This window comes from Pisolithus orientalis (genome assembly GCF_024613125.1).
Source record: "Pisolithus orientalis strain OTSU chromosome Unknown F5J12scaffold_8, whole genome shotgun sequence".
NCBI classification, from domain to species: Eukaryota; Fungi; Basidiomycota; class Agaricomycetes; order Boletales; family Pisolithaceae; genus Pisolithus; species Pisolithus orientalis.
Genome location: NW_026260789.1, coordinates 456,225 through 483,597, shown reverse-complemented (window position 1 = coordinate 483,597; position 27,373 = coordinate 456,225). Strand labels below are relative to the sequence as shown.

General features: G+C 50.4%; 12 protein-coding genes across 12 annotated transcripts; 5 read left to right on the top strand and 7 right to left on the bottom strand.

Moving 5' to 3' along the window:
* Positions 1-35: 35 nt before the first annotated feature.
* F5J12DRAFT_818760 (uncharacterized protein) lies at positions 36-1,605 on the bottom strand. Its single transcript, XM_051745202.1, has 3 exons — positions 660-1,605; positions 463-588; positions 36-391 (listed from the first exon to the last, which is right to left on the bottom strand). The coding sequence occupies exons 1-3, from the start codon at positions 1,113-1,115 to the stop codon at positions 245-247; spliced, it is 729 nt and encodes a 242-aa protein (XP_051601751.1). The 5' UTR covers positions 1,116-1,605; the 3' UTR covers positions 36-244.
* On the bottom strand, positions 1,352-7,269 carry F5J12DRAFT_904713 (Calreticulin family-domain-containing protein; the record flags this gene model as incomplete). The annotated part of the gene is made up of 21 exons (XM_051748568.1): positions 1,352-1,468; positions 1,529-1,903; positions 1,963-2,110; positions 2,165-2,273; positions 2,322-2,424; positions 2,481-2,652; positions 2,710-2,828; positions 2,900-3,310; positions 3,368-3,438; positions 3,779-3,931; positions 3,990-4,248; positions 4,299-4,417; positions 4,472-4,559; positions 4,613-4,826; positions 4,879-5,316; positions 5,369-6,112; positions 6,160-6,326; positions 6,379-6,588; positions 6,643-6,781; positions 6,833-7,031; positions 7,083-7,269. 21 exons carry the CDS (start codon positions 7,267-7,269, stop codon positions 1,352-1,354), a joined length of 4,542 nt encoding a protein of 1,513 aa, XP_051601750.1.
* A 136-nt stretch (positions 7,270-7,405) lies between these two features.
* Positions 7,406-7,984, top strand: F5J12DRAFT_904712 (Prefoldin; the record flags this gene model as incomplete). Its single annotated transcript, XM_051748567.1, has 5 exons — positions 7,406-7,438; positions 7,493-7,659; positions 7,712-7,802; positions 7,856-7,915; positions 7,961-7,984. The coding sequence occupies 5 exons, from the start codon at positions 7,406-7,408 to the stop codon at positions 7,982-7,984; spliced, it is 375 nt and encodes a 124-aa protein (XP_051601749.1).
* A 264-nt stretch (positions 7,985-8,248) lies between these two features.
* F5J12DRAFT_781478 (uncharacterized protein) lies at positions 8,249-8,791 on the bottom strand (the record flags this gene model as incomplete). The annotated part of the gene is made up of 1 exon (XM_051742566.1): positions 8,249-8,791. The coding sequence occupies one exon, from the start codon at positions 8,789-8,791 to the stop codon at positions 8,249-8,251; it is 543 nt and encodes a 180-aa protein (XP_051601748.1).
* A 793-nt stretch (positions 8,792-9,584) lies between these two features.
* F5J12DRAFT_717834 (major facilitator superfamily domain-containing protein) lies at positions 9,585-11,077 on the top strand (the record flags this gene model as incomplete). The annotated part of the gene is made up of 3 exons (XM_051741088.1): positions 9,585-9,692; positions 9,751-9,892; positions 9,939-11,077. The coding sequence occupies 3 exons, from the start codon at positions 9,585-9,587 to the stop codon at positions 11,075-11,077; spliced, it is 1,389 nt and encodes a 462-aa protein (XP_051601747.1).
* Positions 11,078-11,436: 359 nt separating this feature from the next.
* On the top strand, positions 11,437-13,030 carry F5J12DRAFT_539054 (WLM domain-containing protein). The gene is made up of 5 exons (XM_051739956.1): positions 11,437-11,894; positions 11,960-11,965; positions 12,018-12,118; positions 12,179-12,475; positions 12,525-13,030. The coding sequence occupies exons 1-5, from the start codon at positions 11,723-11,725 to the stop codon at positions 12,972-12,974; spliced, it is 1,026 nt and encodes a 341-aa protein (XP_051601746.1). The 5' UTR covers positions 11,437-11,722; the 3' UTR covers positions 12,975-13,030.
* A 4-nt stretch (positions 13,031-13,034) lies between these two features.
* On the bottom strand, positions 13,035-17,524 carry F5J12DRAFT_818680 (SNF2 family N-terminal domain-containing protein). Its single transcript, XM_051745201.1, has 20 exons — positions 16,807-17,524; positions 16,701-16,757; positions 16,225-16,642; positions 16,088-16,177; positions 15,970-16,041; positions 15,784-15,924; positions 15,750-15,751; positions 15,662-15,667; positions 15,192-15,602; positions 15,026-15,136; positions 14,933-14,975; positions 14,829-14,876; positions 14,491-14,778; positions 14,176-14,436; positions 13,877-14,121; positions 13,592-13,821; positions 13,517-13,543; positions 13,427-13,463; positions 13,313-13,371; positions 13,035-13,264 (listed from the first exon to the last, which is right to left on the bottom strand). The coding sequence occupies exons 1-20, from the start codon at positions 17,498-17,500 to the stop codon at positions 13,118-13,120; spliced, it is 3,387 nt and encodes a 1,128-aa protein (XP_051601745.1). The 5' UTR covers positions 17,501-17,524; the 3' UTR covers positions 13,035-13,117.
* Positions 17,525-17,540: 16 nt separating this feature from the next.
* On the bottom strand, positions 17,541-19,647 carry F5J12DRAFT_818677 (chaperonin Cpn60/TCP-1 family). The gene is made up of 6 exons (XM_051745200.1): positions 19,564-19,647; positions 19,126-19,512; positions 19,023-19,075; positions 18,180-18,975; positions 17,782-18,126; positions 17,541-17,725 (listed from the first exon to the last, which is right to left on the bottom strand). Exons 1-6 carry the CDS (start codon positions 19,582-19,584, stop codon positions 17,645-17,647), a joined length of 1,683 nt encoding a protein of 560 aa, XP_051601744.1. The 5' UTR covers positions 19,585-19,647; the 3' UTR covers positions 17,541-17,644.
* Positions 19,648-19,722: 75 nt separating this feature from the next.
* Positions 19,723-21,404, bottom strand: F5J12DRAFT_818668 (uncharacterized protein). The gene is made up of 4 exons (XM_051745199.1): positions 21,046-21,404; positions 20,800-20,992; positions 20,103-20,377; positions 19,723-20,043 (listed from the first exon to the last, which is right to left on the bottom strand). Exons 2-4 carry the CDS (start codon positions 20,912-20,914, stop codon positions 19,804-19,806), a joined length of 630 nt encoding a protein of 209 aa, XP_051601743.1. The 5' UTR covers positions 20,915-20,992; positions 21,046-21,404; the 3' UTR covers positions 19,723-19,803.
* A 307-nt stretch (positions 21,405-21,711) lies between these two features.
* On the top strand, positions 21,712-23,145 carry F5J12DRAFT_890892 (putative methyltransferase-domain-containing protein; the record flags this gene model as incomplete). The annotated part of the gene is made up of 6 exons (XM_051747433.1): positions 21,712-22,088; positions 22,138-22,337; positions 22,390-22,596; positions 22,654-22,781; positions 22,830-22,965; positions 23,024-23,145. 6 exons carry the CDS (start codon positions 21,712-21,714, stop codon positions 23,143-23,145), a joined length of 1,170 nt encoding a protein of 389 aa, XP_051601742.1.
* Positions 23,146-23,278: 133 nt separating this feature from the next.
* F5J12DRAFT_971288 (isocitrate lyase and phosphorylmutase) lies at positions 23,279-25,610 on the bottom strand. Its single transcript, XM_051750096.1, has 10 exons — positions 25,231-25,610; positions 25,007-25,174; positions 24,690-24,959; positions 24,510-24,640; positions 24,297-24,449; positions 24,018-24,248; positions 23,907-23,949; positions 23,790-23,845; positions 23,629-23,734; positions 23,279-23,515 (listed from the first exon to the last, which is right to left on the bottom strand). Exons 1-10 carry the CDS (start codon positions 25,602-25,604, stop codon positions 23,416-23,418), a joined length of 1,632 nt encoding a protein of 543 aa, XP_051601741.1. The 5' UTR covers positions 25,605-25,610; the 3' UTR covers positions 23,279-23,415.
* Positions 25,611-25,720: 110 nt separating this feature from the next.
* On the top strand, positions 25,721-27,197 carry F5J12DRAFT_818645 (uncharacterized protein). Its single transcript, XM_051745198.1, has one exon. The coding sequence runs from the start codon at positions 25,995-25,997 to the stop codon at positions 26,766-26,768; it is 774 nt and encodes a 257-aa protein (XP_051601740.1). The 5' UTR covers positions 25,721-25,994; the 3' UTR covers positions 26,769-27,197.
* Positions 27,198-27,373: the final 176 nt, after the last annotated feature.

Genomic DNA, 27,373 nt, shown 5'->3' with positions numbered 1-27,373 from the left:
CTGCTCCAATTCCCACGCAACGGGACTATGCATTAGGACGCTGTACGGTAACCATGGGTATTCTAGAAGTACATCGTACCCTTTCTGTCTCTCAACAAAACATTCGGTTTTTAGTGTGTCTCAAACGACGCAGAGACGCTCTGGTGAAACATTCCGGTACTGCAAGACTTCGAGGCGAACTGCCTATTATGGTAAAACCCTATTACAAGACTCAATCAAACCCCCATCGCCGTCGCCAAAAGAATCAGCGTGGGGCTCTGCCGGGTGACGTCGCCGCACTCCGCGTCCGACTTTTAGGAGCTCCATTCGCTGGGCTCACGGGTGACACAGGTTGCATCTGTCCACGCTGTTTATTCACAGACGGTGCCAGATAGGCAGCCAGTTTGCGCGCCTACAGAAGAAAGAAAAAAAAGCTAGCGCGTCGACGCAAGAACAATCTCAATGCATGCGCGCGAAACACACCTTTCTGCTCATTCTTGCCCAATCGGCGTCAGTTGTGCCATTGAGTGCAAGCAGCAATAGGGGTTCTTCTGCAGACCCGCTGTTTTCTTGCGGCTCCTCGACAGCAAGAACGAGTATTCGGCCAAGCTGATAGGATGGGTTGCGATGCTGTTAGTACTTGCAGTAGATTTGTACATGTAAACCCAGTCGACACATACCTCACTCTCAACCATACCTTCTTCGCCCTCCGCCCCCCTCGTTTCAGCCCATATTTCTGCACTCAGTCCAGCCACTTTCCGTACCTCGTCTTTTGACCGTACTCGTGCTGGCAGCTCTCCTGGTAATGTGGTCAATTGCATGAACCGAGCCACAGAGCTTGCTGCAGATGAATGCGAGGGTGAGTCAGTGGATGCCGACGCAGAAGCATTGCTATTTGTTTGCCCCCCAGCGAATGAATCAGGCGACCCGCCAGAGGGACCGTCCGCTGTTAATTCCATTGCCCTTGCCGTCGGCGTTGTTCCAAAACTTGACACCGACCCCTGGTCATTCTCGCAATCTAACTGCGACGCGTACGACACCAGTGCGCCCTCCGGGCTCACGAGTAGCGCTGTGTGGATAGAGGGCGGTGAAAGGACCTGTGCAAGGTAGTTGTGCAGACTTTGGAGGACAAGCATGGGCACTGGGCAGGTGAGAGAGATCTATTGCATGTTCGGGTTAGGGTTTCATCGAGTAGAACTACCTAATAGTTGTGACCAAGTCCAAGTGTGGTAGAATACAATCACGATCACTGATCACCCCAGCGCGGTAGGATAGAGCAGGATAAGAATAAGCAGGCAAAGTAGCGGATACCCTTCTCAATCGCTCCCAGTCACACTCGGACCACTCCTGTCCCAGTCACCTCCAAACGCACTTACTTGCGCTTCTTGACTGGCGTCTCCTCCTTGCTCTTGCCTCCAGCAGGCGCAACGGGTGCCTTCTCATCTTTCTTTTCGTCGTCTGGGGTGGGTGCATCCGTCTTTTTCGAGGGCTATTCCACGAGCAAGATCAATCGCCCCGCATATCGGTTATAAAATGTATGCATGCATACCTTGGGCACAGGCTTCTGTGATGAACCAATGAGGCTAACGAGAACACCGAGCAGTCCGAATACCGCGATGAAGCTTCCGATCAGCCCAGCACCAGTAGCAGGGTATGCCATGAATGCGCCAACTGGGTCTGCGCTTGCAGCATCGATGAAATCGGTGACCTTGTTGCGCACGAAACCAAGTGGGTCCTCCTTGAAAGATGGCCCTTCCTCCTGATCAAGTTCAAGCACCTTGGCAGTTGCAGCAGCCTCCAGCTGGTGCTTGACCACCCATGTTTCGTTGCCAAGAAGCTCTGCATCAGCGATCGAATGGCCGACATAAATGTTGTTAAAGAGGATGTCCTCGGTCATCGTCCAGAGTTCAATGCCAACACCGCCCTAACACATGCACGATTGCAAATCAATCTCCACTCCTTGAACCTGTAGTAATCACGTACGATCTTGTCAAGGTTCTTGACGGGTTCGAGATCTTGGAAGTAGCCAGGGTTGGGAATCCGGCGCGGCTTCCACTCACCCTTGTACTCAGGGTTATCGATCATGGGAGCGTACCACTTGCCCTTGTATTTTGGATTGGCCTTGTAGGGACTAGCAACCTTCATGTCAGCCGTCAGCGCGATCCTGAACTGAGGAGGATCCTACCGCTTCCATTCACCGCAACCAGGAGCAACATCACAAGCCGGATTGCGGACCAATGGTGCAACCCAGTCACCGTCTTCTTCGTCATCCCACTCCTCCGGCTTTTCGGCCTCTGCGGCGAGTCAGCAAACGGGACAAGTATAGGGGTAAAACCGCGTACCGGGATCAGGAATCATCTCAGGTTCGTTGTCCAGCCAACCCTCGGGTTTTACAGCATCCTCGTCTGGGATTTCATAGGGCTCGTTCTCGTCCCAATCGTCAGGCTACGAAGATATTTAGCTGAAGTACATCCTCCACGTCATTCCATGTCAAAACACACCTTAACAGCATCGGGATCAGGTATTTTCTTCTTGTCAACCCAATCTTCCGGCTTCCTGTCCTCAGGATCGTCGATAAATTCGGGAGGGTTGACGGCGGGTTCGAAGTCCTCGAGAACGTTTCCAACTTTCTGGACGAGGCCGTTGAACCTGACCTCGTAGGTGTTGTCGGGGCTGCAGGAATAAATACATCACATCCAACCGCATATATGCAACGGAAAATGAACATACTTGATGGCCAGTGTGTAGAGGTTAGTGTCCTTGCCAAACGCAGGTTTCGGCGCAGGACTGAGATGTTTCTCCTCATACTCGCCCGTGATAGGGTTCTTGTGGCGGAAGATAAAGTGCACCTATGCCCAAACGAATATGCATGAGCGCGTCCTACTCACGCCATCCCCAAAACGTGCTAGCAGAAACGCACCTTATTGCCGGGACACGTCAAGTCAGGGCCAAACATAACCACCCACGGCGTCGTATCAGCGAACTCCTTGCCACTCGTCTGGAACCCATCCGCGAGGAGTTTGATATATCCACCACCGCAGTTGCCTCCTTTCTGATACTTGACTTCGTATTGAACCACGAGGGGTTTTTCCGAGAAGTCAACAGCGGAGCCAAAAGGTGCGGAGATGGCGTGGTGGGCGGCTTTCGACTTTGCGACGAGACCTTTATCTCCCTCGATGAGGACGGTCTCGGGCTCCTCGACTTTCCATTGACCGACGTAAGAGAAAGTCTCGCCACCAACAGGAGTCTCCTTGGTAGCTTCCGAGGGTGTCCAACGTTCCGCCCAGTCATCCGTGAATTGCTCGATAAACGGTGCTGAGATTTCCGTTGCCTACATGATGTATGAGTACAAGGGGTGTACATTTGAGTGAAAAGCAAGCTCTCTTGCCTTGAATGTTGGCTTGGGTTCCTCAGACGCATTTGCACCGGCAGCGGCGGCGGCAAGAATGACAGACAGGGCTGCGCTGCGCATGGTTGTCTGCTATATATTACCAAGGGAATAAACGGGAATATAGAGAAGTAGAAAGTGAAACGAGCGGGCGACGACGACGACGAAGTGTGCAGGTAACAAACTTTGCGCGTGGGTCTGCCTATAAAATGTTTCCGGCTGTTTTCTGGCCACGTATGCTCTCCCACGCTCATCCACCCCCGCGTGTTCCTCAGCATTCTACATACACACGCTCGCTAAGATACGATACAACCTAGTAGTTACCCGAGCAAATCAGCGTGTCCAGACGCAGACAACGCGAGCTGTCGCGTTCTAATTAACGCACGTCGATGCGCAGTGCAACGTAGTTACTCACCACAAACTCGTCGTCTAAGTACTTGGACACCGCAATTTGGTCTCCCAGACCCTTTCTTCGTCGCGTCTTTAGCACCAGATCCCTAGCCAGTGCTTGTCCGGATGCTGGCTCTAGCGGTCGAAGCTTGATGGTCGTGTCCGTGGGGTCACCTAGAGAGGTGGTAGCCGTCAGCCTCTTGGAAGTATCCACACGCTGCGGTCCACTCACCCGGAACGATCGACCAGTGGTCAAACACCTGCTGGCAGAACGCTTGACCCTGCGTCGCCGTACGCAAGTCCGTCTCAAAGCCATTGGCATCGATCACGGGAATGAGCGCTTTCACAGTGTACAGGGGCGACCCAGCCTTGGGTATGTCCTGCGTGACATGGCCTCGCCGTCTAGCAAGAACAGTGTATACCGCTGAAATGCAGTCAGCCGGTGCCTGCACTTCGACATAGTAAATAGGCTCCATTAAACGCGGCGTGGCCTATACACTAGCTCAGGTCAAGGAATCGGATTATGTGCCTGGTTCCATACCATCAGGAATGAAGAGTAACACACGCGCCGCGCAGTTGGAACAATTTGCCCGCCTCCACGGAAGATGGGCTCCGGGGCTAGACTGGCGTCTAGGATACGGAACTTCACATTGCGCATTGCTTAGTACACTGTCAGTTTACATAGCGAGATCCCATTCCACTAATACAACTTACGCTCGTCACACAACGGACCTTCCCGTGCGGCCCATTGGAAACCCTGCTTGATGTGATCCCTGACCGTGCCAAGCGACTTTTTGTCAACCTATCACAGCCAACATATGTTTAGCACCCCTCACCCCAAAAGCAAGCACTCACCTGTGAAGGTAGTGTATCATCCAAAAGAATATTCGGCCCGCTGTCGTCCGGCCCAAATGCCCATATTGATCGCGAGGCAAGAAGGTCCCACTGGTACTTCTCCTGAAAAAATGTTCCTCGTTCCTTCGGCGTCATCCGTATCGTCACCCTACCCCGCTCGATGTCCTCCGCTACACCTCGTTCCAGAGGTTCTGCAATCATTGTAATTCGGTTCCTGTGTCGTCGTCGTCAGCACAACCCACCAAGTGAAAGGGGGGAGAACGTACTTTTTGTTTGGTGTATCCGCGTAACATTTCAGGGCACTAGTCTCCAAGACGGTCTCGCAGAACCTAGTCACTGGATCGGATGCTTTGATCTCAATCTCGGAAAACAGTTTCCTTAAATCGTGCATCACACAATCGAGGTACAACTCCCCAGTGCCCATCAGCACATGTTCGCCACTCTCTTCAACTTTTGTGGTCGCAAGGGGGTAGGATTTGTTAATACTTCTCAAACCGGAAAGCATCTTGGGGAGTTCGGATGGCATCACCGGTTCAATAGCAATTTTGAGCACGGACTCTGTCACATGTTTGATAGGACGGAAAATGTACAGGTCTTCGTCCACGTCGGCAGGTGCCAAAGTTGCAGTTTTAGAAATTGAGGCGTCAACACCGCCGATGAGAACAAGGTTTCCTGCTGGTGCTTCTTCTGTTGGAATGAAATACCTAGAAACGGGGATTAAAGCATCCGAGCACAGCCAAGACAGGTGCCTCTTACCTAGCCTCGCTTACCCAAATGTCCTCGATGGTAGCCTTCATCATATCTTCTTCGTCTTCTGGCGAATAACCCTCACCCAAAACTTTTACTTGTGCACCCTTCCGCAATGTCCCGCTCATAACACGACCGAATGCTCTGAAGGATTGAGCATCTGTCGTATGGTAGAGTTTTGTGATTTGGACCATCACAGGACCGTCTGGATGGCATTGCTTCATTGAAGCGGCAATGTCCGATGTTTGGGGTCCTGTATACGTCCGCTCTACCTTGGTTGCCGCACTGGCAACAGGAGATGGTATGTGCTCCACAATCATATCCACCAATCCCGTCGCAGGTCCGAAGAACTGGTCGAGGATCACTTTGAGCAGTGGTCGCACGTCCATTTTGTACATCACAGGCTTCAGAACAATTTTCAACTGTGCCAGAATTTTCTTGAGATCTTCTGTTTCCTCACTTAGGACATGACTATAAAGTTTGTAGAGCGGATCGAGAATGAAATGCACAAAGGAGCGAGCCTGCTTTGAGTTTCCTTCTGGGGCTTTGCGAGTAAATTTCCGCATTTCGCTGTCGAAGTAGATGTCTCCCCATAGACGGTCTGCGAAAGCAGTAACGTCGAGCGAGCCATAACTGACCGCATACATCTGCGCAAAGGAGCGGAGAGTAAAGCACCAATTCATGTCAGTGCTTCCGAAGGCCACGTTTCCTCGCTCAGGACTCAGACGTAGCTCTGGGTCAGGGTTGATGCCACTGCAACTATAATTAAGTTTCCAAATGGAACGTGCGCAGAAACCTACCTGATAAAGGTGTTGATCTCCTCAATGGTATGTTTTATTTTGTAGTACGCATCTGCAGGCGGAAGACGCAACTCCAAGATCAGTCGGTCAATTTTATTGACCAACAACGTCATCTTGATGTCCTCTTGAAGAGCATGACGAATTATAGCTTCTGTATTGACCATCGTCTACAGCCACGATCAGTTACACGAGGAAGAGCACTGAGAAACGTGAACCAACCCCTTCAACGACGTCCACGACGAGGACAATGCCATCGACTAGTCTCATAGCCGAGGCAACCTCGTCGACGAAGTTGACATGTCCGGGTGTGTCGATTAAATGTATTAGATGCGACTTGCCACTAGTAGTAGGAAGGACCAAAGACATGGGGGACGACTTGATCGAGATTTCTCGCTCGCGCGACAGAACGTGGGTGTCAGTGTATTTTAACTGAAGCAAAAGAACGGTAAATCCTCGTGATTGGCCGACAATTATGTTGCACACCTGGTGATCTGCGTCCCAGACGAGTTTATGTGTCTCAAAGACCAACGTATCCATCAATGCTGTCTTTCCGTGGTGTAGATGCCCAACCACCGCGACATTCCTCACCATCTCTGGTAAAGACATCATATTCAGCAAGAACCTTGTATCCTAGTTGAACATGGCTCAATAGCGGAGGATGTGGAGGACGTACCCCTTGTCAAACCGTGTCTGCGGCATATCCTTTTCCTCGACTGCCCACTTCCGTACTTTTATGGGGGCGATTATAGGTTCTGAGAGAGGCTGAGCATCTTCCTCCTGAACCAAAGTCTCTACGTCAGGTCCATAGACATCCTCAGCGGACGGATAGTACTGCTTGTCCTCATGGAGAACTACGGCCCTGTGAACGGGTTCTGATATGGTTTATCATGAGATGAGGGTACGCCTGGACCGAAGACACGGACCGTCAATTTCCATCAGCGCGCCTTCTTGGACGGGTTCTGGCTCTGGCTCTTCATCGTAGCCCTCCAACGTAGCAGGCTGCTGGGTAGCTTGACCGAAGTCTGTCTGCATGGCCTCATCCTCCTCGTCCGAGCCAAGATCCGCACCAATGTAGTTGCCGAATTCATCGTAGTCCTCGAATGAAGCCATGAAGCCAATGATTTACTGTAGTGTAACTTGGCGAACGCGTCCCCCGCGTAGGAGTTGTTTTTGAACTCCGGTCCACCGGTCCATACAAGTACAAGTACCCGAATGCCATGGACTCATCTGCTCATTAGCTACTACGATGTCTGCGTTGCCCGACGAAACGCTGAGGAAAGTGTGTATATCATTGACACTCGAGAATGGCCACGATTCAGCCATGACACCATAGATCCTCATTCAAATTCAACAATCGGCCGTTCAGTCTCAACGCTCACTCAACTTAACAAAGCAGCAATGCACCGCCAAGGAGCGCGAGCGTCGGATCGTCCAGCTGACTATTAGTGAAATATCCAGCGTTATACACGACGTTAATCTGTACAAAGGTGTGGGGAAAATGTGCGCAATCCACTCAGTGTGTCCCTTGGGAAACGACAACTCCTCCATGTAGGTTTTTGATGGTTCCACAGAAGACAATGGAACAGGAGTTGGAAGCGCAGGAGAAAGAGTTGACTGACGAGGTCAACTCTCTCAACAAAAAGGTCCGTTCATTTATTTTCTCGCTATCCTTTCTACCCCTGAGGTGGTAAAACAGTCAAAGTACTTGGAGAAGCAGTTTAATGATGCACAAGCTCGATTGAGGGACATCGTGCGCGTTTTTCACGTGTGCGCAAGTACGGTGTACTCATTTTCTCCACAGTTTCATCATGCTCCAGGGCAGTAACACTATACCTACTATCAATAATCCTAGAATCCACAAGCCTGTGACATCATACTCGGTAATGCATTTCGAGAACGTTGATGGACATGCCAACCTCTTGGGTGTCTGGGGAAGAAGTACTGATGGACACTGTTTTCCCAATTTTTCCTTGCGAACCACTGTATTTCTTTGAGAATCGGACATCGTTGCTTATGCGCTTGCCAACAGTCTGTCTGGCATCCCTTCAGACCATCGTCAATATTGTTTACTGAGCATCCCGGATATAGGTCAACTTGCCTTGGAACAGTACCATGCACCATTACAAGCACTACATTTCTTCAGAGGAGTGTCTGTCTTGTCGCACCCATCGCATCTTTTCGCCATCCCCTTCTCAAACAGTTCACTGCTAGCTTCCAACATCTCATTCAGGGAGTACGGGAATATCTTCACATGGACATCCTGTTCCAGCCTTAATCCGGGCGGACTGAAAGCAAATGTATGCTGTGTTGCGTAAAGGACGGCAATCGTATGGCCCTCCTTGCATTGGTCCAGGAATGCGGCACCGCGGTCGTCTGTGTGGAACGCGACAAGTAATCTATGCCCCTCCTTGTCCTCCACTTCCAGAGCGAGTCGGACGAGGACACTGCTGCTAATAATTTTTCCAAGGAAACACCAGTGTTTGCGGGGTTTCGTCGAATACAGGTACGTGTCATTTATTTCATACTCTGATGGGAGACCCCAAAAAGTAGGGAAAGTAACCGGATTATTGAGATCGGAGGGCGTGATGGGAGTAATTGCAGAGTTATTTTCTTTTTCAAGAAGTGCGGACATCGAGTATGTGGGCTGAAGTTTGACCTGTCTTACAACAACAGCTGATCCTTTATAAAGCGTTTGGGCGCCTAGACGGCAACGAAGTTCACAAACCGGGCGTGGCGTAATCCGTACAGTATTGATCCAATCTCCAAGCTCCAACCCTCGTTTTGGTTCATCGGTGATTTGAGGTCCACGTGTTGAAACTTCCATCGTGTTCCCGGTGAATTGGTCTCACTTGGGCTTATCGGCATCCACCACTTCCGTTAAAAGACAAGTTTGCCAGCTGGGAGCGTGTATCACACGCTGACTTCGCGGACGGCTCGTTGCACCTGAGCGTCCATCCGAGGCTGTGACGGTAGCTACCTGCGCCAAACATGAACCCAGGAGGCGCCCTCCGTCTCGGGACTGATAGATGAAAGTTCGGTGTCCGATGAATTACTCAACTCCTTTGTATGTAATACAATGGCCCTCCGCGGGACAAGCATCCATTTTCACTCCAGCGCTCAGATCAGAAGTTCTATAGAGAAGTAGTACTCCGCCTCGCGCGTCATTACAGCAATAGCATCGACCCAATTCAAGCAACGTGCCCTTTTAATTGAGAATCCAAGAGTCCCACGTCCACCAGGTAGCCCAGGTTAACCTAGGGCCGCCGGCGGAATGACTCGCAGCTGTGGATTTATGTTATGATCAGCGAGACGACCGCTTAAGCAGACGACTGGCCGCTGTGGTTGCCATTGACCGCCAACGGCTGCCGCACCCCGTAGTCGTCCAGCCCTGCCACGCCGCGTCGCCGAATATCAAATAACATCCGATGGTCACCCTCCGTCCTAGCGTTGGCAACTATGAGGATGACTCGGAACTCAAGCTTCCTAAAATTGCGTCGCTATGCATCATACTTACGATGAACCTACTACTGCAGGTAGGCGCTACCATGCGTCGCTTCAATGAGTCCATCCATCTGACCCCGGAACTGGAAGATCTCGTTCTTCATCATTGTATCGTCGTCCAATGAGTATGCCCAGTACTTGGGTGGCAGTTCAACATTCTCTGGGCTGGTCATTGGTATACCCACTGTTTTTGGGGGTCTGGCACTCATCCCTATGACGAAATTCGACAAGGGTGAGTGCGCCTGTGAATCCCTGGTCCATTCTCACCCAAGATCTAGGCGGATATGCCATGCCCTTGCATGTCGGCTGCCTCACAGCGATTCTAGGTCACATTGCTTATGCCAGTGCCTATCGACTTCATTTCCTATACCTGATCCTTATCGGACGTTGTTTGAATGGGATATCGTTCACTGGGTTCATGTATACTAAGCGGTACTGCACAGACCCCCGCATCGTAGGCATCCGTCGTAGAACCACTTTGGCGAGTTGGTTGGTCGTCGGACAGGGTTTGGGGATGACTCTTGGACCTTTCTCCGGCGGTTTGCTATATAAGATTGGGTTTTCCAGCCCAATTTTTAATGGGTATACCAGTCCGGGTTGGGTCATGGCTGGTGTTTACGCGATTTTCTGGGTCATCATTGCGATATACTTCGAGGATCTTCCTCAGGTGAACGGGATTCCTTCACAGCCGACGAATTCACTGCCGCTCCAGGTCGTAAATGTACCGGGACCCAGCCATGATGATCAAGGAGGAACCCTATTCACACGGGCAACTGTAAGCACACCAACTTCACGAGTTACCCTCTGGATTCTATTTCACCACGTTCCTGCCACACAGTGCGGTGTGATATTCTGTATGTGTTGGTTTGCCATGTTATGCTTCTTTATTTTGGGCTCTTGGGAAGCCAACCTCCCCGTATTTGGGGCCGCCACACCCGATCTTCGTTGGTCACCTTTCGCAGCAGGGAATTTCATCGCGTTAGGTGGCATCACAGCATTCCCATTTCTCCTCGCAAATATTTTTTTTGCGGGCCGAATTCAAGATCGAAAGCTGCTTGCCTTAGGATGCGGACTAGGCCTAGCAGGATTGGCTGTTTTCCTGTCGCTGTTGCGCACGGGAAAGATTAACTACGGCTCGCTTTTCATGTGCTGGTGGGCAATTGCTCTGGGCTTTAATCTCGCGACGACGGTGACGCTCAGCCTTCTGAGCAAACAACTCCCACCCGAACGGAACAGGTGGTCGTCGATGGCAATCCAGTATTCCAACTATACTGGTCGTGTCACAGGTGCTGTATGGGGAGGATCGGGCGTCTCTGTCGGGATGCTGAAATACACAGGGTTGGAGATAGCACTAGTCGGAATCGGGGCGGTGCTCTTCATGACACTTTGGAGAAATCTGAAGACCAAGACCGGCTGACTTACCCACAGCCTCATGAACCCAAACGCCCCGTTCGTTCACACACGAAACGCTGTGCCTGTGTGTAAGCTAGTTTACCGCTGTGGTATCCAATTCCACTGGATTTTGCTCACGGGGGTCAACCGGTCATCCGTAGACCTTTCCTTACTCAGAATAGATCTTGCTCGGGGGAAGAAGGGCTGATCCGTTTAGGCAAGACCCTACGACCATTTGGGAGGGTACAAGCTGGTCAAGAACTATGTTCCACTCTAACACTAGCTTAACTCTTAGTCGCTCAAGATGGTCTCGATCGATCAGAATGAAGCGGTCCGAAATTGCCGCGAGTCCCTCCTGAGTTAACTTGAAATAGGACCTGGCGGTAGGCCAAGCATTGAGAGTGTCTACCTTTGACGTTTATGAGGCCCTGAGTCCAAAACTTGACCAACCCGCGGTACTGATCAGTAAGAACGCATATATCTTCAGTAAGGATTGGGTCGTTCGTTTAGGGTTAGAAGGTGGAATGCGCGCTCTCTCAGAGCCTTCGAAGCCACAGCTGGAATAGAACCGACGCCCTTGATGACCTGCCTATTATTAGCGCCTGCATGTACGCGTCATTAATGCAGATAACTTACTTTTGTACTTCCACTTGGGTTACGCTTCCTCAGAATGCCAGATGTCTTCGTACGGTCCTTCACTCATCTTAAGGACATGCCTAAGGCGGAACGGGCGCTCCCGATGTTGCAGCGTGTCGCGTCACTCGTCAAACCGATTATGCGTAAGCACGGCTGGGTTCTGCCCGTGCTCTCCGAGTTCTTCCCTGAGAGTACTAACCTACTCGGTGAGGCCTCCCATTTGACAAGGTCTGCAAGGCCTGTGTCCACTAACAGGCTACCGGGAACGCAGGGTTAAGTGCGCGAACTGTGTCGTTCCAGGAGGCGTACGAAACTAATGGGATTCTCAGACGTCAATGGTGGCGAGAAGATACTCCTTAGACTGCGTCCAGCGTGGGCGTCAGACACTTTCCTCGAAGAAGATCAGGTTGTCAGAGTAATGCTTCACGAGGCGAGTTCCCTCCTTTTGGGGGTTAGATAATGCTCAGGTGCTAGGGTCACCCTTACTTAGCTCACACACAACGTACACGGGCCTCACGATGAACGCTTCTATCAATTTTTAGCAGGGCTTGAGGACGAGTATGATGCACTGCAGCGGTCCGGCTATGCCGGAGAGGGTTTCTTTTCTCCGGGTCATCGGCTGGGTACTGGTGTATCACATAACTTGCCGGCACATCTTGCGAGAGCGAAAGCCGCTGATGCTGCGGAGAAGAGACAAAATTTGCAGGCCATTTTCAGAGGCGGGGGAAGGCTTGGAGGCCGAAATACTGTTCTAAACAATTTGAGCCCTCGGGAACTTGCAGCTAGAGTGAGTCAGGTTCTACCGGTGCTCGATTTCTCTCATGTGTTCCTATTAGGCCGCGGAACGCAGAAAGAGAGACGAACTGGAATGTGGCTCGGGCCAAGTAGCGTTGCGCGAAGCAGCTAAGGCTGCCAAAGGGAGCGTACAAACCGAAGTTCTCGATCTGACCGGCGACGACATATTAGCAACCGCAGCTTCAATGCCAAAACCGGCTAATGAATCGTCCCGCAAGCCGAGCTCAGTTGGACGCTCTCAGGATTTAGGGCGGCACCAAAATCGCTTGCATTCAGGTACTTCGACCTCAATTGACAAGCAATGGTCGTGCTCTCTTTGTACTTTGATTAATGACGGTATTACACTCCAGTGTGGAGCGTGTCTTGCAGAACGGCCTAGTGATATGTCATCCGGATGGACATGCTTAGTGTGCGGGGAGAGTGGGATATCACATCAATTCTGGTCGTGTCAATTTTGTGGAACAATCAAGTCACAGAGTGCTCTGGGTTAATGCGCACGTCGAAAGCTAGTTAATTGTAGCTTGCTGTATGTTACGTAATGATATGGAAGCACTTGCATCTCCTGGTTGCTAACATATTTGCGGATCTAGTAGTACAGGTATATTACAACATATTACAACAGGTGCTTTTGGAGCTAATCGTCGCCAAAGATGACCTTGAGGTTCTCGATGCTCTCCGGGTCACCTTTCCCAGACTGTTGTGTGCCTCGGAATGCCTCCTTGATAATTGCAGTTTTACGTTTCTGTATCTGCAAAATTCGACCTTCGATGGTGTCTTCCACCTGTAAAGCATCTAAGTCGAAAGTTCTGGGAAATTACAAGGAACCCACGATGAAGTGCTTCACGTAGACGGTCTTCTCTTGACCCAATCGATGGACACGATCAATGGCTAGAAAGACGGCATCAGTCACCTTACGACAACCTCACGAACGTAACGACAGAACCTTGATGTTCTGTCGCCGTATTCCACCAACAGTCCATCTAAAGCGCCTGTCAGGGAGTTGCCGTACGCTCCTTATACATAAAGTACTCACCATAAACACATGGTTAGCAGTTGTCAACTGTCATGGCTGAGATAACGACACTTCCTCATGATGGTGGTGACCTACATTCAATCCAACTCCGCCGGCTTTTAGACTGATGAGCAATATCTTTGGTTTACGCTCATTTTGTTTAAACTCTGTGATCGCAGCATTCCGTTTCTTCATGTCCATAGAGCCATCAAACCTATACCATGTTAGGTGTTCGCGGTCGAGTGCAGCGGAGATGAGTGAGAGGAACGAAGTAAATTGAGAGAAAACGATTGCTCGGAAATAGGGGTCCTGATCTTGCAACCGCCCTACACAAGCATCAATTAGAATACATAGCCTCAAAGACCCGCAGCCGAAACTCACGTAAGTTTTGTAAGAGAGCATCCAGCTTAGCAGAGGAACGGAAGTCGTTGCGCCGTAGCGATACGCCAGCCAGCTCCTTGCTCGTGCTAACGAAGGGCGACTGTTCTTCTCCTGGCAGGCCTTTTGAACGAATCACCTCCATCAGCTCGATTTCCTTAACTGGTCCCTGCGAACACGTAGGGCACCGACCCTCTTCACCTCGCTCCGAGCAGGCAGTAAGATGAGCGACAATACAATCCCTACAGCTAAGACAGCGACGTCTCGTTATCGACGTATCATTGACAGGTGAAACTGCTCACCATTGATGCATACACCGTGGGATAATCAAGGGGCTTTCCACTACATCGAGACAGATTGGACATTCGACTTCAGATGCGTTGGCCAAGTTGGCAAGGACGTTCTCTGCAAACGCAGTTTTCGAGCCCCCTTCACCATTAGAATCCTTTGATATATCCGAAATCAACATATCAAGGTCGATTGCGCTGGGCTTCGAACTAGGATCTTGGCTACCATTGTCCGAGTTTACAACCAAGTCCGGGTGCAGTACGGCACGGCGTAGACTACGGTGACCGCGGGGTGAGCTATGCTCATTACCATCGAGAGAAAACACCTACCGCATAAGCATAGCAAGGACATGAGTGTAGTTCTTGCCAACTAAGCCCTTCGCATTCAACTGGTCGAAGTTGCGCTTGGCAGTATTATATATGGAGTCGTAGATTATCCGCTCGGCAGGGGTAAATTGTAACTTCTCAATCAAAACCTCCTTCGCTGGAAGTTCAACAATACGGTTACCATTGCTGTCTCGCATGCTCTTTTCTCGTCGCAAAAGGACACTCTCCAGGATGACCTGGACAATTTCAATTGCCTTTGGGTCGCGGGCGAGGAAAGGCACCGTGATAAACCTGCCAAATCTTCATCCTCATAGGTCAAGCAACAAGGAAAATACACAAACGAGCGGAAAAATGAATGTGAAGACCAAGGGATAAAATTCAGGAACTTTCTGTTATCCAGACGAGTCAATATGCAAGTATCTGAATAGACCAAACCCCCCCTCACAGAAGAGAATAGAGATCCTCAAGCTTATTCACAATCGGTGTCCCTGGAGGCTCATGTGAATAAGGCACAGCGTGCATCAACAAATCCGCAAACCAGTAACTGCCCATCTCCGCCTGGCTTGAAGTGCATAGACTGCCCGGGCAGTTTTACTCGTCCGAGATTTACAATGATGGGCTTCGTCCAGAATGACCCTTAGCCATTCGACTAGCAGTGGGACGGGTTCAGTGCACTTCAACCAATGGACTATTGGCCGACTAACTTTGAAAGATAGATGATTGCCCATTTGATTTCTGAAATTTTGCATGTTCAGAAGCCAGCACGCCGTATGAAGTTATAACCACCGGGATACTCTTCTGGTCTCCGTCGTAGTCGTGTAAAGCATCCAAGTCTAGTCTATTCTGTCCATGCCAAACCGTCACCCGTATCGTCCCCGGAACGCTGGAACGTAGCAGCTCTTCAGACCACTGTGCAAGGAGTGACGTTGGTGCGACAACAAGGGTGGCGGACGAGCCGAACTTCGATTGTAGCCGTTGACCATTAAGAACTGGTCTGAATGTGCTGCCAAGCTTCAGTTGACGGGCTTTCTTACCCTCGTCCTCCGGGCGGACTGGCTCAGGGTCTTTGTTTGCGTGGATTAGAGCGGAAAGCATGATTGTTTTCCCCATTCCCACTGGAAGTGAGTAAGTCAGGGCTGGATCATTATAGGGTATAAACCAATCTCACTCTCTGTCTCATGGAATGTCCGCATATTTTTGAAATCAATAATTCATCGAAAGTTGAACTATGTGCCTTACCATCACTGACCAGTCAGATAAGTCAACTGATACCGAGGGACTTGTGGGGTGACTTACGCGAGGATTCCTCCTTTGAGTTTTAGCTCAGACTTAGGGAATTCCAAGCTCAATTCCCCGGAGTAGGGATTGAAGTAGAAAGGTTTCTCGTCTGCGGTCAAGTCGATAACACCATCCCGCGGTTCGGCAGGGAATGCATACCTGACAGCGTGTAAGGGAAGTAAGGTAATGTTAAGGGTGACTTACTCGGTCCATAGAGGATGCATGCAAGTTGCATCCCTTGCAGATTTTTCACCTGATTCCATGGAACGCATCCACCTGACTGACGTTCGGTCAGGGTCCTGGTGATTTATGGACAGCTCACATCAATGCCTGCTTTTGGTATCCCCTCAACGTGAGGGTAAACGTAGATGGAGGGTCCATTTCTGCTAGCGCTCGATCATTTCGCTGCGCTCTGGAGCAAATCAGCAAAGGGATGTGCAAGGAAGGAAACTTGATTACTTTCGATAAATTAGTTGGAGATCATCGTCGGAAAGCTCCTCGCCATCCTCCACTTCCACCTCCTCTCCGTCACCCACAATTTCTGTTTTTACTTTCTTTTTTCCGCTGGAACGCTCCGACCGGCTGTCGGACGTACTGTTCGAGACATTGCGATCCTGGTAAGTTTGAGCGCCACGTCGTGGTCGGAGGTTGAGAGCGTCGAACAAAGTCAGAAGTGCAGTCTTTCGTCCCCTGAGAACAGTTTCCTCCTCCGTTTCTTGCCCAAGCCCAGACATTTTGCCCGTTTCCATTCCCGAGGTACTTGGAGATTTAAATGCGGATGCGCGAATATAAACCGACAGCGATACAACAACGTCCGCACCCGAATGAAGCACTGTCGGACAGTCGATCATGGTGCTGCCCTTGAAGGTAATCATATCTACCATAACCAACGCATGAATAAGTGCATAATGGATATTGGAAGGAGTAATACCCACCTAGATCGAGTAGCCTTGAAATCCACACAGATAGATCTTGCGGAAGTCTGCCAAACTCTGAAATGATATAGAATTCATTGTTAATCACCAGACGGTATTTGCTCACCGAAGCCAGCCTTGTTTGTCAATCGGATGACTGCGTCTATCTTACGCTTTGCGAAGTTGAACGGCTGAGGGTTCATCATAGCTTTGAGTGTAAGTTGCTTTTTCTTTCCTTTATTCTCTGCCTCTTTATTTCGGCCCTTGACATGCCCGGTCCTGTCTTCAAGGGCATCACGTTCAATTAAAACTTCATCTCCTGGATTGATGTATCCCTTCCCCTTTGCGGTGCTCCAAGCGTTGCATACGATGCAACCAATATATGCGTCCTCCATATTGGGCGGATGACGGAAATTCTTGGGAGAGGCTAGCCGCTGCTTTTTGAGAGGTGGTGGTCGGGATGAGGACGCGATAGGAGATAACCTTGTGCTAGAGAGTTCCGAGGATATACTGCTAACACTGGACGTCCGGGGCAGCTCTTCCAAGCAAGGTAATTCAATATCACTTGAATCGTGATTAGCCTGGGCGTCAGGGAGTCTGAATCTTCCCGGTGCATGTCCCAAAGAGTGAGATGCGTCTTCTTCATCGCTGTCTACCAGAAATAACCTCTTCTCCGGGACGGTAGCTGTAGTCGGCGACCGCGAGCGAGATTCCGAAGGTGTACTTGGCCGAGACGCGCTTGATTCTGGAGCCGCATTGTCGGCCGGAAGAGGGTCTGTTTCGTCATCTGACCCTGCAAAGAAAAGTGCTTTGCTACTCATCTCTAGGCTCACGGTAGCTCTGAGAGTCGCGTTCATTAGGCTCGCGTTATTTGCACCGATTTGGTCCAACTTATGTTGACTGTATACGGACTAACGCGGTACAGTTATGGAATTATATACTCTTTTACTTCCAGACCTACTCTGTCACCGTCTTGGTACGCCACGACCCCTACCCCTGAGAGCTCGCTGTGCTGCACCCGGTGGTGCGCGTGGTCCAGGATTTTGCTGAGATAGCCGTGGCATCAGCCAAGCATCGCATTAGGAATGTTGGGAGGACACACCTGTTCACTTTGTGGGTTCTTGACTGTCTCGTCGACACTCAGAATCAAACACGCTGCCTCGGTAGCACTGTTGATGGCATTAACTTTGACGAGGGATGGCTCCCACACGAACGCCTCCAAATTGTCACGGGTGCCTTCAGGTCCGTCCACGTCCACGCCATAATATTTATCTCCAGCAGCATGTCGCATGCGGAGCTTATTGAGAATGTCGGTCGAGTCGAGACCAGCGTTGTCACAAATCTGCCGTGGAATGATTTCCAACGCCTTTGCAAAGGCAGTCATAATGAGTTGCATCTTGCCTGGAATTTGGAGTGCGTGCTTTCTAATATAAGCAGACAAGTTCATCTAGGGGGAAAAATAATCAGCATATCATAGAGTCAAGTAAGAGAAGCTACTACCTCTGCAGCACCTCCTCCGGCAACAACTTCACCATTTTTCATGGCCCGCTTAACCACCATGATTGCGTCGTGAAGACTGCGTTCCACTTCTTCGATAAATTGTTCTGCACCACCACGAAGTAGCAAAGTGCAAGTTTTTGCCTTCGGACAGTCCTCGAAAACATTGTATCGCTCTCCTCCAATTTGCCGCTCGTCGAATCGACCACACGTGCCGAGGTGCTCTGGACCGATGTCAAAGCATGTGGATTGCATCGAGCCTCCAACAGCCTGGCATACTCTGCGTAGATCGGCAGAGGGAACACGGCCAGCGCAGAAAATGTCTCTATCGGCAAACCACTGCGTTGCCAAATCACCTATCGGCAGCTTGCTCAATACAACCTTTGCACCAGTTTTTTCAATGGCTTCCAGTTTCCGATATATGATCTCCCATTCGGCATCCACGATAGCCTGGTAGTCAGATACCGCTTCTACACGGACCTCTGCGTTATCTTTTTCGGCTTTGAGTTCGAGTTCGACATTCAAGCTAAGGATGCGTGGGTTTTTAAACGATTTTGGTTGTTGCTCGGCACCGGCGTAAGTGAAGGTTTTCTTAAAAGCCACGCCACGAACAAGAACAGAGTCTTGCATGCCCCCTCCTGGGATTTTCTTGACCCCAATCAGAGACTCATCAAGGTCCTCTGGGTCTAAAGACTGCACTGCTTCAACAACCATCTCCGAGAAGAAAGGCTTTTCTGAGTGAATCAGTTTTGAGGACATTGACGTAGACGCGCATTTCAGCAGAAGGGAGCGGAATCGCCTAGTGCGCAAGTTAGTCAATAGCATTGGTTCCGGACGCCAACATACTCCGGATTACTCTTGTCCACGACAACTTGAATGTCCTTTATACGCTCAATAGCCTGTAGACGAGTCAGATCATGCCGAGACGCGATTGATGCTCAAGCCATACCAATTGCGATGCCTTCCTGAAGCCCTTAGTGATGATGTGTGGGCTGACGCCCTCCTCAATATAGCCCCGGACCTCCTTCAAAAGTTGAGCAGCAAGAAGAACCACGCTCGTAGTCCCATCGCCAACTTCTGCATCTTGTGCACGTGCAATGTCAACCAAGGTTCTGGCAGCAGGATGAATGATGTCCAGGAGCTTTAAGATAGTCGCGCCGTCGTTCGTGATCTGTGCTTCGCCACGTTCGTTGACTATCAGTTTGTCCATCCCCCTTGGACCAAGGGTGCTTGAAAGGGTCTCTGCTACAGCAAGACATGCTGATATATTCGACAAGAGTTGTGGGGTGCCTTGGGAGGTGTCTGTCCCCTCCTTGAGAAGGACCACCGTAGGTTGCTACGATTTATCGTCAGTTTAGAACTGCACAACGTTCATACCGTGACTTGCCATTGGAAGGCCGCGCTGCATTTTTGCAAGGTAATCGTATGGACCCCCGCTACAAGATGCTGAAGATCACTCCAAATCTCGTATTTACACTTGTTTGCACGCTCGCGACGGAGTAGCTCTTGTACACTAGCGCACTACTACTAGGTTCAACTTATCATTGTGGTTATCACCAGTGCAAGGCAAATCATTATTCATGGCAGTGAAAGTAGCGTATTGGACTAGTGTAAAACAACAGCAACACTACGCCTTGTCTGGCTGTGCCCACTCAAGGCCGCGCCTGCGAGCCCGCAGTACTGCTCTTCGTGCGCCTTCCTTATCACGTCGCTCTTGTTCATGTGCGTCGAAGAAAGTATTCCCGACGTCAACAAACTTGATTGCAGGACGCCCTGGGCGAGGCTCGACAAACGTAACCTTGGCCTTGTGTTCAGAAGGCTGCGCCGAGGAACGAGCAGCTTCCAGTATAGTGGGCATGATGGGTTCCTAGGAGAATCACGATTACGATGTGGATCGATGGAATTCGACTGCAAGGATAAACCCACCTCTCCCTCCGGAACATTTTCCCAAAACATCCGCTGGTACCTAAACCTCGACATATCGCTAGTACCTTCGACCTCATCTTGTCTATCTGCTTCTTCCACGTCGTATCGGGGATTCGTCGCAGAAGGATCTCGGTTTTCTTCTGCCTCCCTCCGGCCAGTGTGGTAGTATTGAAGCGGCGTATCAGCATTAACTCCTTTCACAATTTCGTCAGGTTGAGGCACGGCGAGCACATATTCCATTCCTTGCGTGAACCCAGTTTGCAGGGGAGTGCCCTAGGAGAAAGATAATTAGCACATTGTGAACAATACGAGGGGATAGCCGCGACCGATTCAGATGGGGTCGAAAGGTTTAACCATTCCCACTGCTATGTAAGGAACAGCAGGTTGCTTACAAAACGCGAATGATGTATATTGTATCATCATATTCGTGTAGCCAACGGCACAAGCAAGGAATCGGACTTACCTCCTATTGAACGCAGACAAGGGGAGACGGAAGAGTAAGCTAGCTTGCACGGCAACCTACGCCAGATATTTACCTATGGGTGAGATTAGCACTGAAACCAAACGGATGATAAATGATAGTTCAGTAGAGGATAAGGTTATAACCATGTATGTGTCTTAAAGACTAATCGAATTTCTCATGCTCATCATTGGCAGGATGGGTGGCCGAAAGAATGATAACTGACGCTAAAATGTACCTTTTTCCATGCCTCCTCCAAACCCTTGAGTCGCAATATTGCGTCCACACGCTTGATGCTAATGTTATGTCTGGAAGAAAGTGCGCGAACGGAATTCGTTTCGGGGTCACGCATGAAAGATTGGTAAAGTTGGGTTCGCAGCGCATCGGACAGAGGTACAGGAGGTTTGAAGGAAGGATTTAGTGGAAAGGGCTGCACACTTTACAATCACCGCGGGATGCAACGGAGAAGGAGGTAGCACTCACGACGTCACCTCCAAGCCAGTTGCGAGGTTTGGGATCTCGGAAGTCTGGAGCGACCTCTTCTGACCACTGCCAAAATGTACTTGGCTTGGGCCTATATTCTTTTCCTTGCACTTCAGTCACTTCATCCTCGATCTCAGTTCCGAACAAATCCTCTTCTTGCCCTTCACATAGAGGCTTCAGGAACTCGGCAGAAAGATGGCCTTCAGAGTCACCATCCGGTTCACCGGGCACTGAACGTGACCTATCGCGGTGTCGTCTCAGAAAGCGGGGAGATGATGACGAGAACGTCCTTTGCACGCATCTGGGGGGCAGATACGCCAGCTGCTGGGCAGCCAACCGACGAAGGCAGACTCGTGCAAACATACAGATGGGCATGTCGAGAAAATTTGAGGCTTTGACTTGGACGGTCACGTGATCTGCTTTAGGGTTTGCTCGCCTGCGATGTACCCGTGCCATCTTTCATTATCATGTTTGCCTTCCCATGTTTCGACAGCCTTGAGATCTCTGGCTCCCTCAGGGCTTTCAGAAACACGGGAAGGTAACCAGCTGAGCTACTTTTGTAGCGTAGATGACCAAATACACTCAAACTCAAGCTGATTAGCTTCTTATGTAGGGAACGATTGTCCTCCGTCGAGGGAAACTAGAAATTCAGTGGACGTCGTAAAGATGTCCGTATCTGCAACACGCAGAACTGGAGGAGCTTCTGATGCAAAGGTGTATTTATTGAGAGTCCTTCATGCCTATTCTGCGCTTGTTCCTCCTAGGCATATTACAATCCCCCCTATTTTCTCCTTCAGCGACGTCCATGACCTCTTGATCGGCATCTTGCTGAACGATCATCTCAGCAAGTATCCTCCAGCACGAGAATACCAGCGCGGATTTTGGAAATGGGCTTTGGAAAAACTTGAAAATTTGAGCAAAAACGAAGAGGTAGGGTTCACCTCCACGATCATCCACGTTGTCCTTAGCCCATCTCATATGCAGGACAATGAAATCGACGAGCGGATGTACCAGCATTATACAACCCTTATTCCATCTCTGTGGTGCGAGCCGAACGCGCTAAACATGACCTACCATAACTGACATTGCCAGTGCGAACGCCCTACCCTCGGATTCGTACATTACGCACTACTGGAATCCCCCAGACCGGTCCTTTTCCGCGGATGAGGTTAAGCGTACTCACGAGACAATCACTCTGTTCGAATCACGCACTACTATAGCTGCAGGCACAACCGGCCTCCGAACGTGGCGGGCAAGTTTCGCTCTTGCCCAATACTTGATTGAACATACTGGTCGGTTTCGATCAGTCGTGCTCACCTGCACTTTAACAACATGTAAACCTAGACCTCGTCGCTCACCACACTGTTCTTGAGCTGGGATCCGGTACTGGATTCCTGGGGATCCTAATCGCAAGTCTGCAACTACGCTTCGATCTTACTTCGGCAGATCCCACAGATGGCGCGCAGTCGGCAAGTCCACCGACCATCTATCTTACGGATGTGAATCCTTGCGTTCTTGATCGGTGTCAACACAACATGGAGTTGGCATGTAGTAAGTGCTACGATGATCTGCGCGTCATGTACCGATCACTTGCCCGCTACTTTTCAGACCGATCTTCATGTCATCCGAATATCGAGTACCGACTGCTCGACTGGTGCGATGCCATTTCTTCCCCGGATAGTCTTGCCTCGTTCCTTGCCAATACAGATGTCGAGATCATCCTTGGTGCAGACGTAGTATGTTGGCTGTCTTTTTGTTGCGGGACAACTACTCATACTATCTAGGTGTTCGATCCCACCATGGTGCCACCACTTGTGGCGACTCTGTCTGTCGCGTTGTCGCAGGGCACGGCCCAGATGGCACTCATCGGAATAACCATACGTAACCAGGCAACCTTGTCTTATTTTCTGGAGGAAATTAGTAGGTTCCCCATTTCAGTTACGAAACAGCCCATCCTAAATATAGTTCCAACCAACAGAGAAGGCTCTCATGGTGGTGGAGGTTCAACACCCTATGGAAGACGGTTTCCTGCCATTGACCTTAGATCAAGTCGATGCGGGATTAGAAGTAAAAATTTTCAGGATAACGCAGTTAACATAGCCTTTCTCCCCGGGCCTATGCAGCAGCATAGCGTATAGTCGACTGACACTAGTTGTTCCGAGGTCGAATGCACGATCGTTCCTCACTCGATATGAACATATCATGCGGACTCAACGCAGAAAATTTGAGTCACCTTCCGACCCATACAGAACAGCTCCGCTGACTTGGCCATAGAAACTAGTATGTCTTGTAATCTCGCCCACACATCGCACCTGGTTTCTAGGGTAGATGGAAACAGAGATAGGTCGGGCCCAGCCTCCCTTCCACATTTCAGAACCCGTGCTCTGTAGAATCTTCCCCAAGAGCCGAGGTGCTGGCAGATCCAGCCGTGACGGTCTGGATAATCGAGTCGATGTAATTTGTACCAGACCTACACATTCCAGCAGCCAATCGTGGGCATGCGAGACAATAGTAACAACGGAGAGTTAGGATGAGCAGCCATTAGCCATGACAGCGTAGTCGTTGAAACGTAGGCAAACGCACCACTTCTGGTGAGTCAATACATCACACCCGATTTCTTTCTCCTTCCACTGCACAAGGTTGACGTAGGCTAGCATACCATCTGTCTTGTATCGTTCGGCTAGCTCAGCTGTCATGACAGGGTAAGTAAGATAATGGAACGGAGTAGTAGAATAGATAAATACCGGTGGCCACTGCATTGCTATGTACTCCAGCAAGCGAGATCAGCTGGAGGACAAATCTGCGATTAATCTCTGTCAGATAATCTAGGAGCGAATGAGACAACTGGCATTCCAGCGCACCCTTCCTTGCCGAGTTCCCAAATAAAATTCTTCAAATCATCCTCTGCGGCGCGTACAGTTAGCACTCACATTAATCTTATCTTGCTCTCAGACATCAATATCCTCACTTACCAGTCCATCCGTCTCCGAGCCAGTTGAAGCTCGGGCTCAGGTTATATACCATCCACTTTTGCACACCGGTCTGTTCCTTTACTTGCCTTGCAAACCTGCGTGCTTGCTCAAGGTCTGGCTTTGATGTCTCAAGCCAAAGCAAATCAGCATAAGGTGCGTAGCGGACAGTGCGGGCCAAAGCGGGAGCGAGACCAGGGACTAAGCGGTAGTAACCCTCAGGCGTGCGCGGCGCTACAATACGAGTTTGAGATTCATATAATGATCAGAGAAGGATCTTACAATCCCAATCCCACAAGATCTCCCTTCCGAGTATGTCGCGTGCAACCTTGCGCGCCTCCGTGTTAGACTTTCCGGATACTAGAGACTTGTAGTGCTCAAAAGTGCTCTCAGGTGAAGATATTGCTGAGGTATCGAGGATTGCGCGACGAACCGCTGATGAAAAAGTGTTTACAGGTTAGCATCGAGCTAGATGGAATACCAGATAAGAAATACCCTCGTCAAATGTCATGAGTGGATGAGTAGCATCCCATTCCTGCTCAATGCGCGCTGCATCCACCGCACTCACGGCACTTGCTAGCGCTTCTGCGAGCGGTTGTCCAGGTACCGAGGTACCCAGGATGTACCTGACAATTTGCGTTAGTTACGTATCAATCGACCGAACGTACCTCTTACGGATGATCGCCAGGATCCACACTTGAACTGAGAAGCCTCCCGCTTTCTGCATCAGTACGAGCGATCACCAGCATGGGACACTCCAGCATGTCAAGCGCGAAGCGCGTCGCAACTAAACGAGACACATGTGTGGACGCCGGGACAAGAACTTTACCCGCGAGATGGCCACATTTCTTGCCACCATGAAGCTGATCTTCCAAGTGGATAGCGGCTGCACCGGATTCTGCAAAGAGCTTGGCGAGCTTCAGAACTGAGGAAGGTCCGCCGTGTCTTGTGCTATATTAATGCACAATAGCGAGAGAATCCGGGAGAAATACCCAGTGTCTGCATCCGCAATGATGGGGCGGAGGTAATCAATGTAAGGCATTTTAGCCCTTTCCTCTGGTGACGCCGACATTCGGGCATCGTAGTGCTTCCGGTCATGTAGTTGTTGTGCACGAAAAATACGATGCACCTGATTTGGAACAGTCGTGTAGGGATAGTCACTGCATTGGCCTCCACTGTAAACATTGTGCTGAGCGCGGGAGGTTTTCGCACGTACCCAAAGTCAGGACCAACTTCGTTGTTGCCGGTGGTGAGGAGGGACGAAGCCGCCCATCCAGAAATATATACGACCTGTTGATGTTTGGCCATCTGTGTCATCTGGACGGGGTCGATAGCTCCCATAGTATGTACGGGGAGTCCGTTCGCACTGGCATCCTCGAATATACGGAAAAGCTTGTCGGCGAGAAGAGAGGCAGGAAGGGGAAGAACTGGTGCTGATCCCTGTTTGAGAGCTATATCACGAGGGGTGTATGGCCGGGTGATGTTAGCGAAACGGGGCTGCGAGAAGTAGGATGTGAGGTGGGCGACGCGGGCCTCGAACTCTGCAGCTTCTGTAGCAAGGTCGGGCGGATGAATTGGCAGGGAATACATTCTCCTGTTAAATATAACGTTCCGGAGACTATATGGTGCATGTTGACGCAACGGGATCATCGTGTACAATGACGAGCAACGCTCTTGCCAGCAACGGCCACGGTCGAAGTCGATGCACCTAAACTAAGGTTAGGGTTAGCGCTTTGCTTCCTCAGTGGTTTGTTTGGAGAGAAATTTTTGTTTCAGATGCGTTGCATTGGAGGATCTCCAGTCGGCGACGTCGTGTAACCGAGCACGCAAGAACGCGCTCAGCCCTCATCGTTTCTGTCTGCTGTGACCATGTCGCCATGATCATGATCGATCTCAGTATGACCCTGAATCATATGCCTTCATTGCCGCTCATATTAGCATGCGCTGAAGACGCTGGATAAGCGGCCTAACCCATTCATCATGTCTCTGCACACAACCCGCATCGCCCTTACTCATGCGCTCCTCGCCGCCTTCCACCCGAGTCTGGTCACTTTTCGCGGCGTTTCGCTCCCTCTGCCTGCGGAGCTTCACTCTCGCATCTGCGCTGACATCCATGCCGTTGTGACCCAGCATCTTCTCCAGTGTCTTCAGGAGTGTCTCCATTCTTCACTATCATCTCTCTGCGAAGACTGTAAAACCTATAATTCCTGTGTCTTTGGTTCATGTGTAGTAGATTGGCCGTGCACTCGGACAGGAGCCAAGTGTTTCTGTACGACCGCTGAACCCTCTACGCCAAGGAATGGTGTCAGTGACGATTGCGACTACGAATGTAGTTCCAGCTTTATGCTCCCGTGCCGAGATTGTTCACAACCGCCGATGTACTTCATCAATCATGTCCGCGACATTCTTTCCACATATTCCAGCTTGGACCCGAAATTCCCCTATGCAAAGTTCCCGTTGAGAAACGGGAATGACATCGACTCTGTCCTCTCCACCATGCTGAGTACCCTTGGCTGCAAAATCAAACCGTCTCCTGTCATGGATAATTGGGGCATTGCCGATGAGGTGGTTTTGGTCCCTAGCAGCACAGCTACCGATGAGCAACAAACCACTCTCGCTCATCTCCGGATTACGTTGCAGCTCTCACCTCGTCCTAGTTCGATTTCTCTACATGTAGCTCACCTTCGTACGGTCACTTATCAGCAGCCAGTTCGGCTGGACACGAGTGCAGGTAAGTGTGCACTTTTCGTTTGAGCAACAACATCGATGGTCGTCGTTTTTCTCAGCACGTTGTCCGCGCCCTAAACCCTTGGGTCTTCTCGTCTGCCTCGTATTAGCTGCTGTAGTTGCATTCGCATCCACTGGTGTTGGGCGGCTAGGTTAATAGCGGCCATTCAGCTATATTAGCCTTGCACCCGTCGGTGGATGGTTGATAGGCGTTCTCCGTTATCCGCAGAATTGGATTCGGAAAGTTCCGCATCCCACTTTCCGAACAAGTTTGCATGCGATGCAGAACGTATCCGATTAGTCTTCATCCAGCACGTGTATCAATACATTTTCTACCTTGCTTCCGAGTTTGTGATATTCAAACCGTTTTGTCTCCCCGCGGACCGGCGATCCGGAGTAGACTTTTACAGGTTCGCGGCGGCCAACGGATCCTTTCACTCTTCCCATACTGTACTGCTTCTGTTTGTACTGAAAAGTATTCATATGCTGTACTTGAGCAGTGCCTGACACACGATGCCCCGTGTTTCGGATAGCTACGTTGCGATTGTCGTTCCAGCGGACGCTGAAGATCAGTTCCGGCCTTAATGGTAACGGGAAAAGTTTAGCCCTCAGAAGGAGGTCGACCCTTGGCA

Excerpts from the sequence above, each read along its gene's own strand:
- F5J12DRAFT_818760 (XM_051745202.1), bottom strand. The coding sequence starts at position 1,115 with ATGCTTGTCCTCCAAAGTCTGCACAACTACCTTGCACAGGTCCTTTCA. Across the intron at positions 589-659 it reads AAGGTATGGTTGAGAGTGAG|CTTGGCCGAATACTCGTTCT; the intron begins GTATGTGTCGAC and ends CCATCCTATCAG. Across the intron at positions 392-462 it reads GGGCAAGAATGAGCAGAAAG|GCGCGCAAACTGGCTGCCTA; the intron begins GTGTGTTTCGCG and ends TTTCTTCTGTAG.
- F5J12DRAFT_539054 (XM_051739956.1), top strand. The coding sequence starts at position 11,723 with ATGCCAGATGTCTTCGTACGGTCCTTCACTCATCTTAAGGACATGCCT. Across the intron at positions 12,119-12,178 it reads TCAGAGTAATGCTTCACGAG|CTCACACACAACGTACACGG; the intron begins GCGAGTTCCCTC and ends ACCCTTACTTAG. Across the intron at positions 12,476-12,524 it reads CTCGGGAACTTGCAGCTAGA|GCCGCGGAACGCAGAAAGAG; the intron begins GTGAGTCAGGTT and ends TGTTCCTATTAG.
- F5J12DRAFT_818680 (XM_051745201.1), bottom strand. The coding sequence starts at position 17,500 with ATGAGTAGCAAAGCACTTTTCTTTGCAGGGTCAGATGACGAAACAGAC. Across the intron at positions 16,643-16,700 it reads TTCAAGGCTACTCGATCTAG|ATATGATTACCTTCAAGGGC; the intron begins GTGGGTATTACT and ends TGGTTATGGTAG. Across the intron at positions 13,544-13,591 it reads CCGGCGGAGTTGGATTGAAT|TTGACAACTGCTAACCATGT; the intron begins GTAGGTCACCAC and ends CAGCCATGACAG.
- F5J12DRAFT_818677 (XM_051745200.1), bottom strand. The coding sequence starts at position 19,584 with ATGCAGCGCGGCCTTCCAATG. Across the intron at positions 19,513-19,563 it reads TGCAGCGCGGCCTTCCAATG|CAACCTACGGTGGTCCTTCT; the intron begins GCAAGTCACGGT and ends GATAAATCGTAG. Across the intron at positions 17,726-17,781 it reads AGAACCCACAAAGTGAACAG|CAAAATCCTGGACCACGCGC; the intron begins GTGTGTCCTCCC and ends CGGCTATCTCAG.
- F5J12DRAFT_818668 (XM_051745199.1), bottom strand. The coding sequence starts at position 20,914 with ATGCGTGACCCCGAAACGAATTCCGTTCGCGCACTTTCTTCCAGACAT. Across the intron at positions 20,378-20,799 it reads GGAGGAGGCATGGAAAAAGG|AGGGCACTCCCCTGCAAACT; the intron begins TACATTTTAGCG and ends TATCTTTCTCCT. Across the intron at positions 20,044-20,102 it reads AAAATGTTCCGGAGGGAGAG|GAACCCATCATGCCCACTAT; the intron begins GTGGGTTTATCC and ends TGATTCTCCTAG.
- F5J12DRAFT_971288 (XM_051750096.1), bottom strand. The coding sequence starts at position 25,604 with ATGTATTCCCTGCCAATTCATCCGCCCGACCTTGCTACAGAAGCTGCA. Across the intron at positions 23,846-23,906 it reads TGGGAACTCGGCAAGGAAGG|ATTTGTCCTCCAGCTGATCT; the intron begins GTGCGCTGGAAT and ends GATTAATCGCAG. Across the intron at positions 23,735-23,789 it reads TAGCAATGCAGTGGCCACCG|CTGAGCTAGCCGAACGATAC; the intron begins GTATTTATCTAT and ends CTGTCATGACAG.
- F5J12DRAFT_818645 (XM_051745198.1), top strand. The coding sequence starts at position 25,995 with ATGTCTCTGCACACAACCCGCATCGCCCTTACTCATGCGCTCCTCGCC.